Source organism: Piliocolobus tephrosceles, chromosome 3 (assembly GCF_002776525.5).
Source record: "Piliocolobus tephrosceles isolate RC106 chromosome 3, ASM277652v3, whole genome shotgun sequence".
Lineage (NCBI taxonomy): Eukaryota > Metazoa > Chordata > Mammalia > Primates > Cercopithecidae > Piliocolobus > Piliocolobus tephrosceles.
In genome coordinates this window covers 146,130,390-146,145,839 of record NC_045436.1, presented here as the reverse complement: position 1 = coordinate 146,145,839, position 15,450 = coordinate 146,130,390, and the positions used below count along the sequence as shown (strand labels likewise).

General features: G+C 38.2%; 1 protein-coding gene across 9 annotated transcripts in view; it reads left to right on the top strand.

Annotated features, from left to right (window-relative positions):
- N4BP2 (NEDD4 binding protein 2) overlaps positions 1 to 15,450 on the top strand; it is a 104,332-nt gene that overhangs the window by 31,714 nt on the left and 57,168 nt on the right. For 6 of the 9 annotated variants that reach the window (XM_023224594.2, XM_023224595.2, XM_023224593.2 and 3 more), the window contains exons 3-5: positions 5,366 to 5,708; positions 10,231 to 11,374; positions 14,479 to 14,603. In XM_023224594.2, the coding sequence (XP_023080362.2) occupies positions 5,480 to 5,708; positions 10,231 to 11,374; positions 14,479 to 14,603 (1,498 nt within the window). In that variant the 5' untranslated portion in view covers positions 5,366 to 5,479. Of the gene's footprint in view, positions 1 to 3,667; positions 3,748 to 5,365; positions 5,709 to 8,201; positions 8,294 to 10,230; positions 11,375 to 14,478; positions 14,604 to 15,450 lie in introns of all 9 variants that reach the window. The other 3 variants (XM_023224596.3, XM_023224592.3, XM_023224597.2) reach the window with 3 other exon arrangements.

Genomic DNA, 15,450 nt, shown 5'->3' with positions numbered 1-15,450 from the left:
GTTCTGGGATTGTAGGTGTGAACTACTATGCCCTGCCAAAATTCAGCAATATATAAAAACAATGATATCCACTGTACTGCAGCCTGGGTGATAGAGCAAGACCCTGTGTCAAAAATAAAAAAAAAAAACAAATGAAATATATATTGCTGAATTTTATTTGCTAGTATTTTGCTAAGGATTTTTGTGTCTGTAGTCATGAGGAGTATTGGTTTGTAGTTTTTTTGTACTGGCTTTGTCTCTTTTTGGTATCAGGATAATATTACCATCATAAAATGGATTGGAAGTGTGTTCTTACTTTCTGGAAGAGATTATGTAGGATTAGTATTATTTTTTCCTAAAAATATTTGTTAGAATTTTCCATTGAAGCTATTTGGCCCTGGAAATTTTTTTTTTTAATTATGAATTAAATTCCTTTATAAATTATAGTGATTTTATCTATATCTTATTGGATGAGTTGTGATACTTTGTGTTTTTTGAGACATTGGTCCGTTTCATATAAATTGTCAAACTTTTGTGTGTTCATAGTTTACTTTATTAGCCTTTTGATATCTGCAAAGTCTATAGTAATATCCCTTTTTCATTCCTGATATTGGTAATTTCTGTCTTCTTTTTTGTCAGTCTTGCTAGTCTTTCAGTTTTATTGATCATTTTGGTAAACCAACAATTTATTTCATTGAATTTTCTCATTGTTTTCTGTTTCTAATTTATTTGTTATCTGCTATTTATTATTATTTTTATTATTATTATTATTTTTTAAGACAGAGTCTTGCTCTGTTGCTCAGGCTGGAGTACAGTGACACAATCTTGGCTCACTGCAACCTCCATCTTCTGGGTTCAAACGATTCTCTTGTCTCAGCCTCCCAAGTAGCTGGGACTACTGGCGTGCACCACCATGCCTGGCTAATTTTTGTATTTTTAGTAGAGATGGGGTTTCACCATATTGGGCAGGTTGGTCTCGAACTCCTGACCTCAGGTGATCCACCCACGTCGGCCTCTCAGAGTGCTGGGATTACAGGTGTGAGCCACTGTGCTTGGCCTGCTTTTTTTTTTTTTTTTTTTTTTTCCAAGATGGAGTCTCACTTTTGTCACCCAGGCTGGAATGCAATGGTGCAATTTCAGTTCACTGCAACCTCTGCCTCCTGGGTTCAAGTGATTCTCCTGCCTCGGTCTCCCGAGTAGCTAGGATTACAGGTGCCTGCCACCATGCCCAGCTAATTTTTGTATTTTTAGTAGAGAAGGGGTTTTACCATGTTGGCTAGGCTGGTTTGAAACTCCTGACCTCAGGTGATCCACACGCCTCAGCCTCCCAAAGTGCTGGGATTACAGGTCTGAGCCACCATGTCTGGCCCCGGCCTACTCTTTATTATTTTCTTCTTTCTGATGGGTTTGAGTTTATTTTGCCCTTCATTTTCTAGGTTCTTATGGTGGGGGCTTAGATTATTCATTTGAGACTTCTTTTCTAATGTATGCATTTAGTGCTATAGATTTTCCTGTTATCACTGCTTTAGCCATGTTCTACAATTTTTTTTTTTTTTTTTTTTTGAGACAGAGTCTCACCCTGTTGCCCAGGCTGGAGTGCAGTGGCTCGATCTTAGCTCACTGCAACCTTTGCTTCCCGGGTTGAAGCAATTCTCCTGCCTCAGCCTCCTGAGTAGCTGGGATTATAGTTGCGTGCCACCTTGCCCGGCTAATTTTTGTATTTTTATTTTTATTATTTATTTATTTACTTTTGGAGACAGAGTTTCTTACCACCCAGGCTGGAGTGCAATGGCGCTATCTTGGCTCACTGTAACCTCTGCTTCCTGGGTTCAAACGGTTCTCCTGTTTCTGTTTCTTCAGTGTGCTCACCAGCGCGCCTGGCTAACTTTTGTATTATTGGTAGAGACGGGATTTCATCATGTTGGCCAGGCTGGTCTTGAACTGACCTCAGGTGATCCACCCACCTCGGCCTCCCAAAGAGCTGCAATTACAGGTGTGAGCCACCGCACCCAGCTAATTTTTGTACTTTTAGTAGAGACGGGGTTTCACCATATTGCCCTGGATGGTCTCGATCTCCTGAGCTCAGAGTGGTCTGCCCACCTCAGCTTCCCATGGTGCTGGGATTGTAGGCGTGAGCCACCACACCTGGCCTACAAATTTTGGTATGGTATATTTTCATTGGCATTCAATTTATTATATTTTTAAAATTTTCTTTGAGACTTCATCATTGACCCATGTATTATTTAGATGTATATTGCTTGGAAATTTTTATGTTACTGATTTCTAGTTTGATTCCATTGTAGTTGGAAAACATACCTGTGTGATATCAATTCTTTTAAATTTGTTGTGGTTTGGTTTTAACTTAGGATATGATCTATCTTGGTATGTGTTCTGTTAATACTTGAAAAGAGTGTGTATTCTGCTGTTGTTGGGTGGAGTGCTCTGTAAGTATAGATTAGATTCTTAATTATTGGTGTTGTTGAGTTCTATATCTTTGCCGATTTACTGTCTACTCTTGATGGAGCAATGTTGAAGTCTCCAACTATAATTGTGAATTTGTCTATTTCTCCGTTCAGTTTTAGCTTCACTTATTTTGTAGCTCTGTTTAGTGCATATATATTTAGGGTTGCTATATCTTTTTTATTTGTATTTATTTATTTATTTATTTTTGACATGGAGTTTCACTCTTGTTGCCCAGGCTGTAGTGCAATGGTGTGATCTCAGCTCAATACAACCTCCGCCTCCTGGGTTCAAGTGATTCTCCTGCCTCAGCCTCTCAAGTAGCTGGGATTACAGGCATGCGCCACCACGCCTGGCTAATTTTGTATTTTTAGTAGAGACGGGGTTTCTCCATGTTGGTCAGGCTGGTCTCAAACTCCTGACTTTAGGTGATCTGCCCACCTCGACCTCCAAAAGTGCTGGGATTATAAGCATGAGCCACATGCCTGGCCTTTTTTTTTTTTTAATTGAGACAGTCTCACTTTGTCTCCCAGGCTGGAGTGCAGTAGCATGATCTTGGCTTGCTGCACCCTCTGTCTCCTGGGTTCGAGCGATTCTCCTGCTTTAGTCTCTCGAATAGCCGAGACTACAGGTTAGTTCTTTTTGTATTTTTAGTAGAGACAGAGTTTTGCCATTTTGGCCAGGTTGGTCTCAAACTCCTCACCTCAAGTGATCCTCCTGCCCATTGTCCACTGTGCTGGGATTATAGGCGCGATCCCCTGAGTCTGGCCAGGGTTACTGTATCTTTTTTTTTTTTGAGATGGAGTTTTGCTCTTATTGCCCAGGCTGGAGTGTAATGGCACTATCTTGGCTCACTGCAACCTCTGCCTCCCGGGTTCAAGCAGTTCTCCTGTTTCAGCCTCCTGAGTAGCTGGGATTACAGGCACATGCCACTACGCCTGGCTAATGTTTGTATTTTAGTAGAGACAGGGTTTCACCATGTTGACCAGGCCGGTCTCAAACTCCTGACCTCAGGTAATCCACCCACCCTGGCCTCCCAGAGTGCAGGGATTACAGCTGTGAGCCACTGCGCCCAGCCTGCTATATCTTTTTGATGACCTGATCCTTTATCATTACACAGTGCCCTTCTTTGTCTGTGATAATTTTCTTTGCTCTGAATTCTATTTATATCTGATATTAATATATAAGTGTACTTTTATTTAATTGTAATTAATTTAAATTTAAATAGGAACATGTGGCCGGTGGCTGCCATATTGACAGTGCAGTTCCGGAAGGTGGAGAGAGCTATGATACAAATTTAATTAAAAGGTAAATTTTATAATGTAATAGAAGATGATAAGGGCAATGGATAGTTAGCAGGAAAGGAGAGATTAGGGCAGAGGGAACAGGGTATATGGTTTTCAGTTGGATAATCAAGAGAGAAATCATTGAATGTGACACTTGAACAAAAATTTGCAGGAGTACAGGAGTTAGCTGTGCAGATATCTTGAGGAAGAGTATATCAAAGGCTAACAGACAGATAGGCCGTTGTAAGAACTTTAGCTTTTTCTCTGAGTGATGTGGAGAACATGTAGGGGTTTAGATCAGACCCTTTTTACATTGTATAAAGCTCAGTCTGGCTGGTATATTGAAAATAGACTATAGGGGGACAAGGTGCAAACAGGGAGAACAGGTAAGAGGTTGGAATATGGGTTAAAGATGACAGGTGTCAGACCCAATGATTAGAGCAGGTTTTGGGAAATGTATTAGACATTTCGTTTTGGATATGTTAAATTTGAAATGTTTATTAGATATATTCAAGCAGAGAAAACAAGTAGACTGCCTGTAGTTCTATTCCAGATATGAGTCCCTGCCCTTGTGGAGCTTACACTTTATTGGAATATGGGTGGTAAATATAATACGTGTATAAAACATATGCTATGTAAGAAAACAATAAGTCCTGTGGAGAAAATTCAAGTAGGAAAGTGGGATAAATAGTGTTGAGATACTGAGGTCTTGAGAAGGTAACATTTGAATAATGATAAGAAGGTGATAAGAAGATAGTTGGAGAAAAGTGGTTCAGTAGAGGGAACCAAGGTGGAAAGGTTCCCAAGGGAGAACATTGCTGGTGTGTTTGAAGAAGAGCGAGAAGACTTAAGTGTGGCTAAGGGAAAGGACAGTGCAGGGGTGACCAGTGTCCAGGTTATGGGCCATTTTAAGGGCTCTAGCTTTTATCTCGAGTTAGGGAGCTAGTGGATAGTTTAGTAGAAGAAAGGCATTGTCCAACCTATGGTTTAATTGAGTCACTCTGGCTTTGGTGCTAAATAGACTGAAGGGGCAAGGGTGGAAACCAAGAGACAGGAGACTTAAAGGAATTTAGGCAAGAGGCTGTGGTAGCTAAGTCTAGGGTGGTGGCAGTGAGGAATAATAGTATTCTGGATACGTTTTGGGAGTCACACTGACAAAATTGGCTTACCAGTTGCATGTGGGATGAGAGGAGTCAAGGATTATTCCAAGATTTTGGCCTGAGTCATTGGAAGGATACAGTTGCGCTAACTGAGATGGGAAAGACTGGGAAAAGCAGTTTTGAAGGGGGTGATGAGGAGCTGTTTTGGACATGTTAAATGTACGGTGCCTATTGGACATCTGAGTATAGGTGTTCATACGCATTCTAATTATATTTATCAAGACTTTCATGTTTTTAAAAATGAAAAAATGTATTGAAACAGTGTATTCATTGTTCTGAAATATATATTGTTAACATCTTAATTTTTAACATGTTCAATCCTGGCAAAACCTGAATATTTTGGAGAGAGAGAAATTGACTACTTTTTAGCTCTGTTGTTAGAGTTGGTGGTACTTTCTTAGAGCTAAATAAAGATGTCATTCCGATTTTAGAAATGGAAATATATATAGTCTGAGTGTTTTTAATTGCTTTCTATTTTAGGTCTTTTTACTGCTGGATTGTGCAAGATATTTAACCCTATTTTGTTTGAATTATGACTTAAATATCAAACATCTTAACTAAGAAAAGGGAAACATTTTAGTTTTGGAAGTCAGAATGCCAAGGAAAAGGAAAAATCTTGGGGGAAATCCTTTTCGGAAGACTGCAAACCCTAAGGAAGTTATCGTATCCAGTGTTGCTAGTCGTGAGGAGCCAACCACTACTCTTCCTTCCATGGGTGAGACAAAAGTTGATCAGGAAGAACTCTTCACCAGTATCTCAGAGATGTTTTCTGATCTGGATCCTGATGTAGTGTATTTGATGCTTTCTGAATGTGATTTCAAAGGTGAGAAAAAGTTTAGTTTGAACCCTGTCCATCTTATAAGAAGACTTTGTGTACTATGCCATGATTAATAGTAATATAGAAAAATGTCTTATTTCTATTTTATTCATCATTTATTAATCATCTGCTGTTGGCAAGTTACTAAGGTTTGTATTTGAGTTGGTATTTGGGATATGAAGAATAAAACATAGTTTCTGCTCTTAAGAAATGTGCAGTTCTAAATGTAAGGTATTTGTATAGATATCATATTCTATCTCTTTCATCTTTACTCTAGAACAGACTGGCACTATTGACACTTTAGGCTACATAATCCTTTCTTTTGAGTGGCTCTCCTATGCATTATAGGTTTAGCAGCATCCCCGGCCTATACACACTAGTTGCCAGTAGCTCCTTACCACCCAGTTGTGACAAAAAAAAATGTCTCCATGTCTTGTCATTTGTTCCCTGGGAGGCAAAATTGTACCTGGTTGAGAACCACTCTCCTCGAATGTAAGCTCCATAAAGACAGAGGTTTTAAAAACTTTGTTTTACTCCTGTATCTTCAGCCCATAACATGGCAACTGACTCATAATCGGAACTGAGTAAATATCTATTAAGCAACTAGGTAAGTATAATTATGAAAATAAGAGCCGATTAAGAGTTGAGGCTAGCAGAGTAGTATAATTTCAAAACACTGACTTTGGAGTCAAGAAACCTGGGTTGGATTTCCAGCTCTGCCACTTAATCTCTCTGAGTCTCAGTTTTCTAATCTGTTAGGGAGAAAAATAACAGTATGCACCTCATAGGACTTTTTTTTGGTGACAATTGAGTTTTATTTTTTTGTTTTTGATAAAGTCTTCAGTATGGTAGGTTATTAATAACTTGTCATACCTTGTTTACAAGTATGTAGACAGAAGGGAGTTTATATAAGTTGGCTAGATGAGTAATTAAATATTGATGCTTAGTATTGTTACTAGCCATGATTAGTATAAGATAAAATTATTCTGGATTTGGGAAGTTTTGGTAATGTGTTAAAAACTTCCAGTTTCAGTCATTGTGTGGTCTGTGATGTGAGCATATCTTATCCAGTTATGTATGCGGAAAACCAGTTGTCAGCAGTGCATGATGCTCAGAAATGATAGTATATTGAATTTTGTAAGTTACTTCAACATTTTCCTTTGATGTGTTTCAAATTTAATTGTTGCATATAAACTAATACAGCAATGAAGAATTACAAGAAATCCACATCATCCTATACCATAACAAAACAACTTATTTTTGTTTTCCAGAATCTTCTATAGACCTTGTTCATAAGCATTTGTGATTTGAGTGGTGGAATTTTGTATTATGTATTTTTAAATTAACATAAGCATTTTGTCTGTGTTGCTGTAATCTATATTTTTAATGGGTTTCTAATAGTCTACTGAGTTGTGCTATAGTTTAATTATATCTCCATTTTTCACGAATAATTAATATTGCGGAGAGAACATCTTGGTAAAAAATATATTTTTCTTTCTTTTGGCTTTTTTTTCTTAGTTCCAAAATTTTATTTTCTTGCGTCACAGGGTAAGAACTGCTTTGGCTCTTGGAAGCATACTCCCAAATTGCCTACCAGTGAGGTGTTCTGATTTGTAATTCCACCAGCCTTGCATAAGTGTAGTGGTTTCACTTCAGCCTTTTCAACATTGTGTAGTAGTAGTGTTTTAAGATTTTTTTTTTTTGAGACGGAGTTTCGCTCTTGCTGCCCAGGCTGGAGTGCAGTGGTGCCATCTCAGCTCTCTGCAACCTCGGCCTCCCGGGTTCAGGTGATTCTCCTGCCTCAGGCTCTACAAGTAGCTGGGATTAACAGGTGTCTGCCACCATGCCCAGCTAATTTTCTTTTTTTGTATTTTTAGTAGAGATGGGGTTTCATCATGCTGGCCAAGCTGGTCTTGACCTCCTGACCTCAGGTCATTCACCTGCCTCAACCTCCCAAAGTGCTAGGATTACAGGCATGAGCCACCACACCTGGCCTGTGTTTTAAGGTTTTAATAGGAATAAAATTGCATTTTTCTTAATTTGTGTTTTTTTAATAAAGAGGAATGTTGAACATTTTTGTACATGGTTGTTTATTCTTGTAATCTTGTGTAAATTGTTCATTTATTGAAAAAATTTTTTTTTATACCATAGTTTTAATTTTTCCCAACAATCTGTATAAGGACTTTTCTTTTTATGTGATAAGTACCTATCCATCTTTGTCTTTAATTTACTTTTACTTAGTGTAATTTTTCATTGTATACACATTAAATTTTTAGTTGATCTTTTCTGGTTTTACTGTCACTTTACTGTCATGTAGATTTTTTTCATAGAAATACTCCTTATGTTTGCTTTCTTTTTTTTTCCCCCTCCCTGCCCCCCCCAACCTTTTTTTTTTCCTTCCATTTTTAGGTTTTCTGTCCTTTGTAGTATTGCTATGATCTCCTAATTGGTCTCTGCCAGGCTTGCCCCCTCCAATCCCTCTTTGTTTTTCTTCTTAAGGGAACATTAATTGGGTGCTTACTAGGTGCCAGTTCTTGTGCACAGCACTTTTTCATGGATTATCTCATTTAATCCTCACAACAACCTATGAGGTAGGTGCTTTTATTATCCCCATATTACAAATGAGAAAATCGAGGTTTAGGGAAGTTAACTTGTTGAAAGTGTCATAGCCAGCAGTAGAGATTTAAATGTTGGTGTTCTGACTCCAGACCAGAGCTGTTACCTATTCTGCTGTGCTGTTTCCAGACTTACCTTTCTTAAAACAGCAAGACAAAACACAAACAACCCCTCATTTCAAACTTCAAATGCTTAAAAATTCTAATTTTGTTTTTTGTTTTTTTTTTGGTTTCCTTTTTTTTTTTTTTTGAGATAGGGCCTCACTCAGTCGCCCAGGCTAGAGTGCAGTAATTAATCACTTTCACTAGAGGCTCACTGTAGCCTTGACCTCCTGGGCTGAAGCGATTCTGCTACCTCAGTAGCAGAATCCACACTGGCTAATTTTTGTAGAGATAAGGTTTTTCCATGTTGCCCAGGCTGGTCTTGAACTCCTGATCTCAAGCGATCTACCTGCCTCAGCCTCCCAAAATGTTAGGATTATAGACATGAGCCACCACACCTGGCCTTAAAATTTCGAATGGCTCCCTATTTGTGTTACAACAGAAAGAGCTCAGCATTGGAGTCAGATACACCAGTCCTGGCTCTGTCACTGAGTATCTGTGTGACTTGGGCCAAGTTAATGTACTTTTCAACTTCATTTCTTCATCTGTTTGCTAGGAATAATATACCTCATGGTAGTATTTGAGGATTCAGTGAGGTGATGTGAATAAAACTTCTCAAATGCTATGACTGGTAGTTTCCTTCAAGTTCCCTTCGAAAATAAAATTAATATTTCTTAACATGGCATTAAGGACTCTTCCCAGTTTTGCCCAATCAGCCTCACTCTAGGGAGAGCCAAGCCTGGGTTTACCTTTTTTTCTCTTGTGTCTGACAAGTTACTTTTTAATCTTCAAGTCCCAGTTCACATATCACCTTATGTGAAATCTTTTCTTATTCTTCCTTGTGCTTCTATGGCATTTGTACATTATCAAAAGTGTGCATTATTTATTTATTTATTTTTGAGAGGGAGTCTTGCTCTGTTACCAAGGCTGGAGTGCGGTGGCTCGATCTCTGCTCACTACCACCTCTGCCTTGCCAGTTCAAGAAATTTTCCCACCTCGGGCTCCTGAGTAGCTGGGATTACAGGCGTGCGCTGCCACTACGCCCAGCTAATTTTTATATTTTTAGTAGAGACAGAGTTTCGCCATGTTGACTAGGCTGGTCTCTAACTCCTGACCTCAGGTGATCCACCTGCCTCAGCCTCCCAAAATGCTGGGATTACAGGCATGAGCCACTGCGTCTGGCCAAAAGTGTTCATTATTTAATCTGTATTATATTACAATGTAATTGTCTCTAATATAATTGGTTTTAATCTCTATTAGACTGCAAAGTTCTCTATTAAAAATCTATTAAAGATCTTTTTTACAAAATATTTCTGATATGCAGTACATGCTCATAAATATCTTTGTATTAAGTGAAATTCATAGCATGGATCATGTAAATAATTAGATTTACTAAGAGAATATATAAAATACTTAATATTTAAAAGTGTGCATTCAGTAGGTATCTGTTAAATTAATCAACAGGCTTTAGGACTTTTATAAATAAGCCTAATACATCCAATGACAGATATCTATACATTTACTCAATAACTTCAGCAAATAATATTTATTTAATTATAGTTTATTAGCTTGGTTTATTACTGTTTCCTGAAAGAATAGGATTGCATGTCTCCATCATTCAGACTTTTTGCTACTACAGACTTTGGTATGTTAGTAAAATATTAATTTTTTAAAAATAACATGAACATTGTACATTTATATTTTGTTCAGTGCAAAATCCAATATAGTTTTAGCTGGATTTTAATAAAATTATTAAATCTGTTTTCTCTGTCTATATTTTTGTTGTTGTTATTATTCTTGTTGTTGTACAGTTGAAAATGCTATGGATTGTCTGTTAGAATTATCTGCCACTGATACCAAGATAGAAGAATCATCTTCACAAAGTTTTGTTGCTTCTGGGAACCAAGTAGGTGCAGCAGAAAGTGAAATAATGGAAAAACGTCCTGAAGAAGAGAGTGAAGATTCAAAAATAGATTCATTTTTGAACATGCAGCTAACTGAAGACCTGGATTCCTTAATACAAAATGCTTTTGAGAAATTGAACTCTTCTCCTGATGACCAAGTATACTCATTTTTGCCTTCACAAGATGTTAATAGTTTTAATGACCTGAGTGAGTTTGTAAATCCTGATTCAAGTAATATGACTTCCATTTTTTCTACACAAAATATGAATTTGAACAGTGAAAATTTAGACAATTCTGGCTCTACGTTAAGTTTAAACCCATTACCTTCACATTCAGTTTTGAGCGAGTCCAAATGTTTTATAAAGGATAACACATTGGCTTTGGAAAGTAACTACCCAGAAGATTCTCTTCTCAGTAGTTCTTTAAATGTAGCAAGTGACTCCATCGTGGGCTGTAGCAGTCTCAATCAAAAACAGAAAGAACTTTTAGAATCTGAGTGTGTTGAGGCTCAATTCTCTGAAGCTCCTATAGATTTGGATGCCAGCGAACCTCAGCCTTCTTTAAACCTTCCAGGGCTTGATCTACCAGGTACGGGTGGGGATCAGAAATCTACTTGGGTTTCTGATGTTTTTCTGCCTTCTGAAGGGTTCAACTTCAAGCCATACAAACATCCTGAACTGCCAACTAAGGGGAAGGATGTGAGTTACTGCCCAGTACTTGCTCCTCTCCCCTTACTGTTGCCTCCTCCACCACCTCCACCGATGTGGAATCCAATGATTCCTGCTTTTGACCTCTTCCAAGGAAACCATGGCTTTGTAGCTCCTGTTGTAACCACAGCTGCACACTGGAGATCTGTGAACTACACATTTCCACCCTCAGTTATTTCTCACACTTCCCCAACAAAAGTATGGAGAAATAAAGATGGAACAAGTGCTTATCAAGTACAAGAAACCCCAGTTTCTCAGGTTGTAAGAAAGAAGACATCTTATGTTGGACTAGTTCTTGTTCTTCTCAGAGGTCTTCCAGGATCTGGAAAATCTTTTTTGGCAAGGTATGAGGTTTAATTGGATTAAAAAAAAATAGTATAATGTCTGAATTTGAATACAAGTGTGAATATATATGCAAAATGCTTTGCTTAGTAGAGATCTTTAGTAACCCCTAAAATGTTTTCTTTTTACTAAGTTTTCCTAACTTTGTGTAGCTAATAATAACACTGTTTTCTCTGGAAACCTTTTTTATGGAATCCCTTCATCTTTGACTATCTCTTTGAAAGACAGAAGAAAAAATTAAAGAGGATTCAAAATTGTGAGCTATTGACGTAGTAGAGGAGAGCTAATTTGAGTAGGAGAAAGATGAGTTCAGCTTTGATCACAGAGTTAAAGAGATATAATTGATCTTGATTTCATGGAATGAAAGTTTTAAATATATTAATTTTACTGGTAGTTGGAAATTCAGGATTATAGAATGTTGTTAAATAATGCTTTTAGAAATATGTGATTTGAAGGAAGAGAGTATAGGATGACAACTGGTAGTCAGAGAACTTCAACTTTTCAGGGACTTTTCTGTTCCAAAATAGCGTACCATCAGTTATTTGATCTCATATATACACCTTTATCCCTTCTGTAGTTAAGGTAGGCTGTGAGTGCCTTAATCTGGGAGACAGGAGTCAAGTGTTACAGGCAGCTTTGTAATGGTTTCAGTGGCACTCCTTGAAGAGTATTGTTTTCATAATTTCTCTCTATCCGTGCTTAACCTTTAAATTCCAGAAGATTTCACCTAATCTGTTTTATTTGCTAGTTTTTTTTTCTTCTTCCAAATTTTAATTATTAGCCTTATAATATTATTAGTTGGGTCTCCTCTATTTGATCCTGGGTGTATCTCGTCTAGTCTTAATGAATATGGATAGATAACTGGAGAATGTCCTTCATAAACTTATTTTTAGTTTTTTTTTTTTAATATCTTTTCTGTGTCTGGGTTTCTCTGCCAGTGAATTTCCACATTTTCTGCTGATACACTTACAGGCATATTTTTCAGTAGACATGTAGGCTTTTCTAACTGACTTAATAGCAACAACAACAATAAAACAATATTATAGATGTTATTGTCAGTCATGGCAGTGTGTTTCATGAAAGAGATTGGACTGAAAGGTGGTACCTTAGAAGGCAGTTGAGTTGTGAGACAATTTTGAAGAACTAGGTTTCAGGGGCCTTTAGAATCAGAGGCAGCTACAGTTTGAGTGTGGGTAAAGAAAAATGTGCTTGTCACAAGGTAGAAACTTAATATTTTTTGAATGAAGAGAGAGAAATAACGGGGATAGTGTTGAGACATAGAACCTGCGTTGTTTTGAAGAGAATGGTCCAGTATTCAAACCAAAGGAAAACGATGGATGCAAAAAGTCTTTTGAATTTTTTGGAAAGAAGGTCATGAATGGATATCTGAGAAACAATTTTGTTGTCCTGTGAAGGTAGAAAACAAAAGAGTTTAGCAAGCTCTGATGATGGAGTTAAGGGAAAGAGAGAAGTTGGGTAGTAGTTGAAAGGGGTCACAAAGTGTAGTTACAATTTTTATTTTTTGACAGAGTCTGACTCTGTCGCCCAGGCTGTTGTGCAGTGGTGTGATCTCAGCTTACTGCAACCTCCACCTCCCCAGGTTTATGAGATTGTCCAGCCTCAGTCTCCTGAGTAGCTGGGATTACAGGTGCCTCCTGCCACCCCCAGCTAATTTTTATATTTTTAGTAGAGACAGGGTTTCACCATGTTGGCCAGGCTGGTCTCAAACTTTTTTTTTTTTTTTTTTTAAGAGATAGGCACTTGCTTTGTCACCCAGGCTGGAGTGCAGTGGCATGGTCATAGCTCATTGTTGTCTTGAATTCCTGGGTTCAAGCAATCCTCCTGCCTTGGCCTCCCGAGTAGCTGGGACTACAGGCATGGACCATCACACCTGGCGCATTTTAAAATTTTTTGTAGAGACAGAATCTTGCCATCTTGGCCAGGTTCATCTCAAACTTCTGGGCTCAAGCAGTCCTCCCACCTCAGCCTCCCAAAGTGCTGGGACTATAGGCATGAGCTATCATACCCAGCCTAGTTAGAATTTTTAAAGATAGCTGAGATATATGCATGTTTAATGGTAAAAAAGGAAGTGTCAGAGAAGGGAAAGCTACAAAGAGAAGAGGATAAACATAGGAATTGGGATCAAATGAGCATTCCCTAGAATGTAAGCTCCATGAGGGCAAGCATTTTTGTGTTTTTTTGTTCATTGATGTATGCTCAGTGCTTAAAACAGTGCCTGGCACTTAATAGATGCTACAGAAAGGGATATATATTTTCAGAAAAGGATAAACATTTGTTAATCTTCAAACCATTATAACAATTTTATAGTTAAGGATAAAAGGTCTTCATAACATTAAAAAAACAAATTTCTGAATAGTAATTTACATAAAGCAAAATAGACCTGCCTTAGGTCAGATTTTTTTGGAATTAAACTTCTGCTTAGAGTATTTTCAGTATGATTTGTTTGAATATTACAATATGTTTATTCTTTTATTTATCTATTTGTGTGTAATTTTTTTTTTCTTTCTTTTTTTTTTTTTTTTGAGAGAGGGTCTTATTGTGTCACCCAGGCTGGAGTGCAGTGGTGTAACCTTGGCTCTCTGTAACCTAAACCTTTTGGGTTCAAGTGATCCTCCCAACTTAGCTTCCCAAGCAGCTGGGATTAAAGGTGCACACTACCACACCTGCCTAATTTTTGTCTTTTTTGTGTAGTTGGGTTCTTGCTATGTTGCCCAGACTGATTTTTATTCTTTTATTTTATTTATTTATTTATTTTGAGACACAGTCTCGCCTGTTGCCTAGACTGGAATACAGTGGTGCAATCTCAGCTTACTGCAACCTCCACTTCCTGGGTTCTAGCAATTTTCATGCCTCAGCCTCTAGTAGCTGGGACTGTAGGCGCATGCCACCATACCTGGCTAATTTTTGTATTTTTAATAGTGATGGAGCTTCACCACGTTGGCCAGGCTGGCCTTGAACTCCTGGCCTCAAGTGATCTGCAAAATGATAGTACTTGAATAATGTATTTGGTTTATGACTTTGAAAAAATTAGGAGAGAAAATTTAGAAGAAAAGGTAATGAAAATTATTTCATTTATCTTTCACAGGACTTTGCAAGAGGATAATCCAAGTGGAGTCATTCTTAGTACTGATGATTATTTTTATATAAATGGACAGTACCAGTTTGATGTAAAGTACTTAGGAGAAGCACATGAATGGAACCAGAATCGTGGTAAGAACAGATAATCAAGATTCTGGGTAACGTTGTGAGTAATATAAAGAAAAGATTCACTTAGTATTTGTTCGTGTATTTTTTTTTTTTTTTTTTTTTTTTGAGGCAGGTTCTCGCTATGTTGCACAGGCTAGAGTGCAGTGGTGTGATCTTGGCTCACTGCAGCCTTGATGGCTGGGTTCAGGTGATCCTGAATTCTAGCAGACTTCTGGGTTCAGGTGATCCTCCCACATTAGCCTCCCGAGTAGCTGTTACCACAGATGTGCGCCACCATCCCTGGCTAGTTTTTGTATTTTTTGTAGAGATAGGATCTCACTTTGTTGTCCAGGCTGGTCTTGAACTCCTGGGCTTAAGCAATCTGCCTCTCTCAGCCTCCCAAAGTGCTGAGTTTGCAGAAGTGAGCCACTGCGCCCAGCTAAATTGACTTAGTATTTTTTTTCGAGATGGAGTCTCGCTCTGTGCCCAGGCTGTAGTGCAGTGGTGCAATCTCGGTTCACTGCAACCTCTGCCTCCTGGGTTCAAGTGATTCTTCTGCCTCAGCCTCCCAGCCTGAGTAGTTGGGACTATAGGCGTGTACCACTATGCCTGGCTAATTTTTGTATTTTTAGTAGAGATGGGGTGTTGCCATATTGGCCAGAGCCAGGCTTGTCTCGGACTCCTGTCCTGAAGTGATCTGCCTACCTCGGCCTCCCAAAGTGCTGGGATTACAGGTTTGAGCTATCCTGCCCAGCCTGGTTACTGCTTTTTAAAATCGAATTTGAACCACTAGAAATGGAGTTTGACCAGTTAACCACTGGTCTTCGTTAGATTGGTTTACTCTTTTTTTTTTTTTTTTTGAGACTAAGTC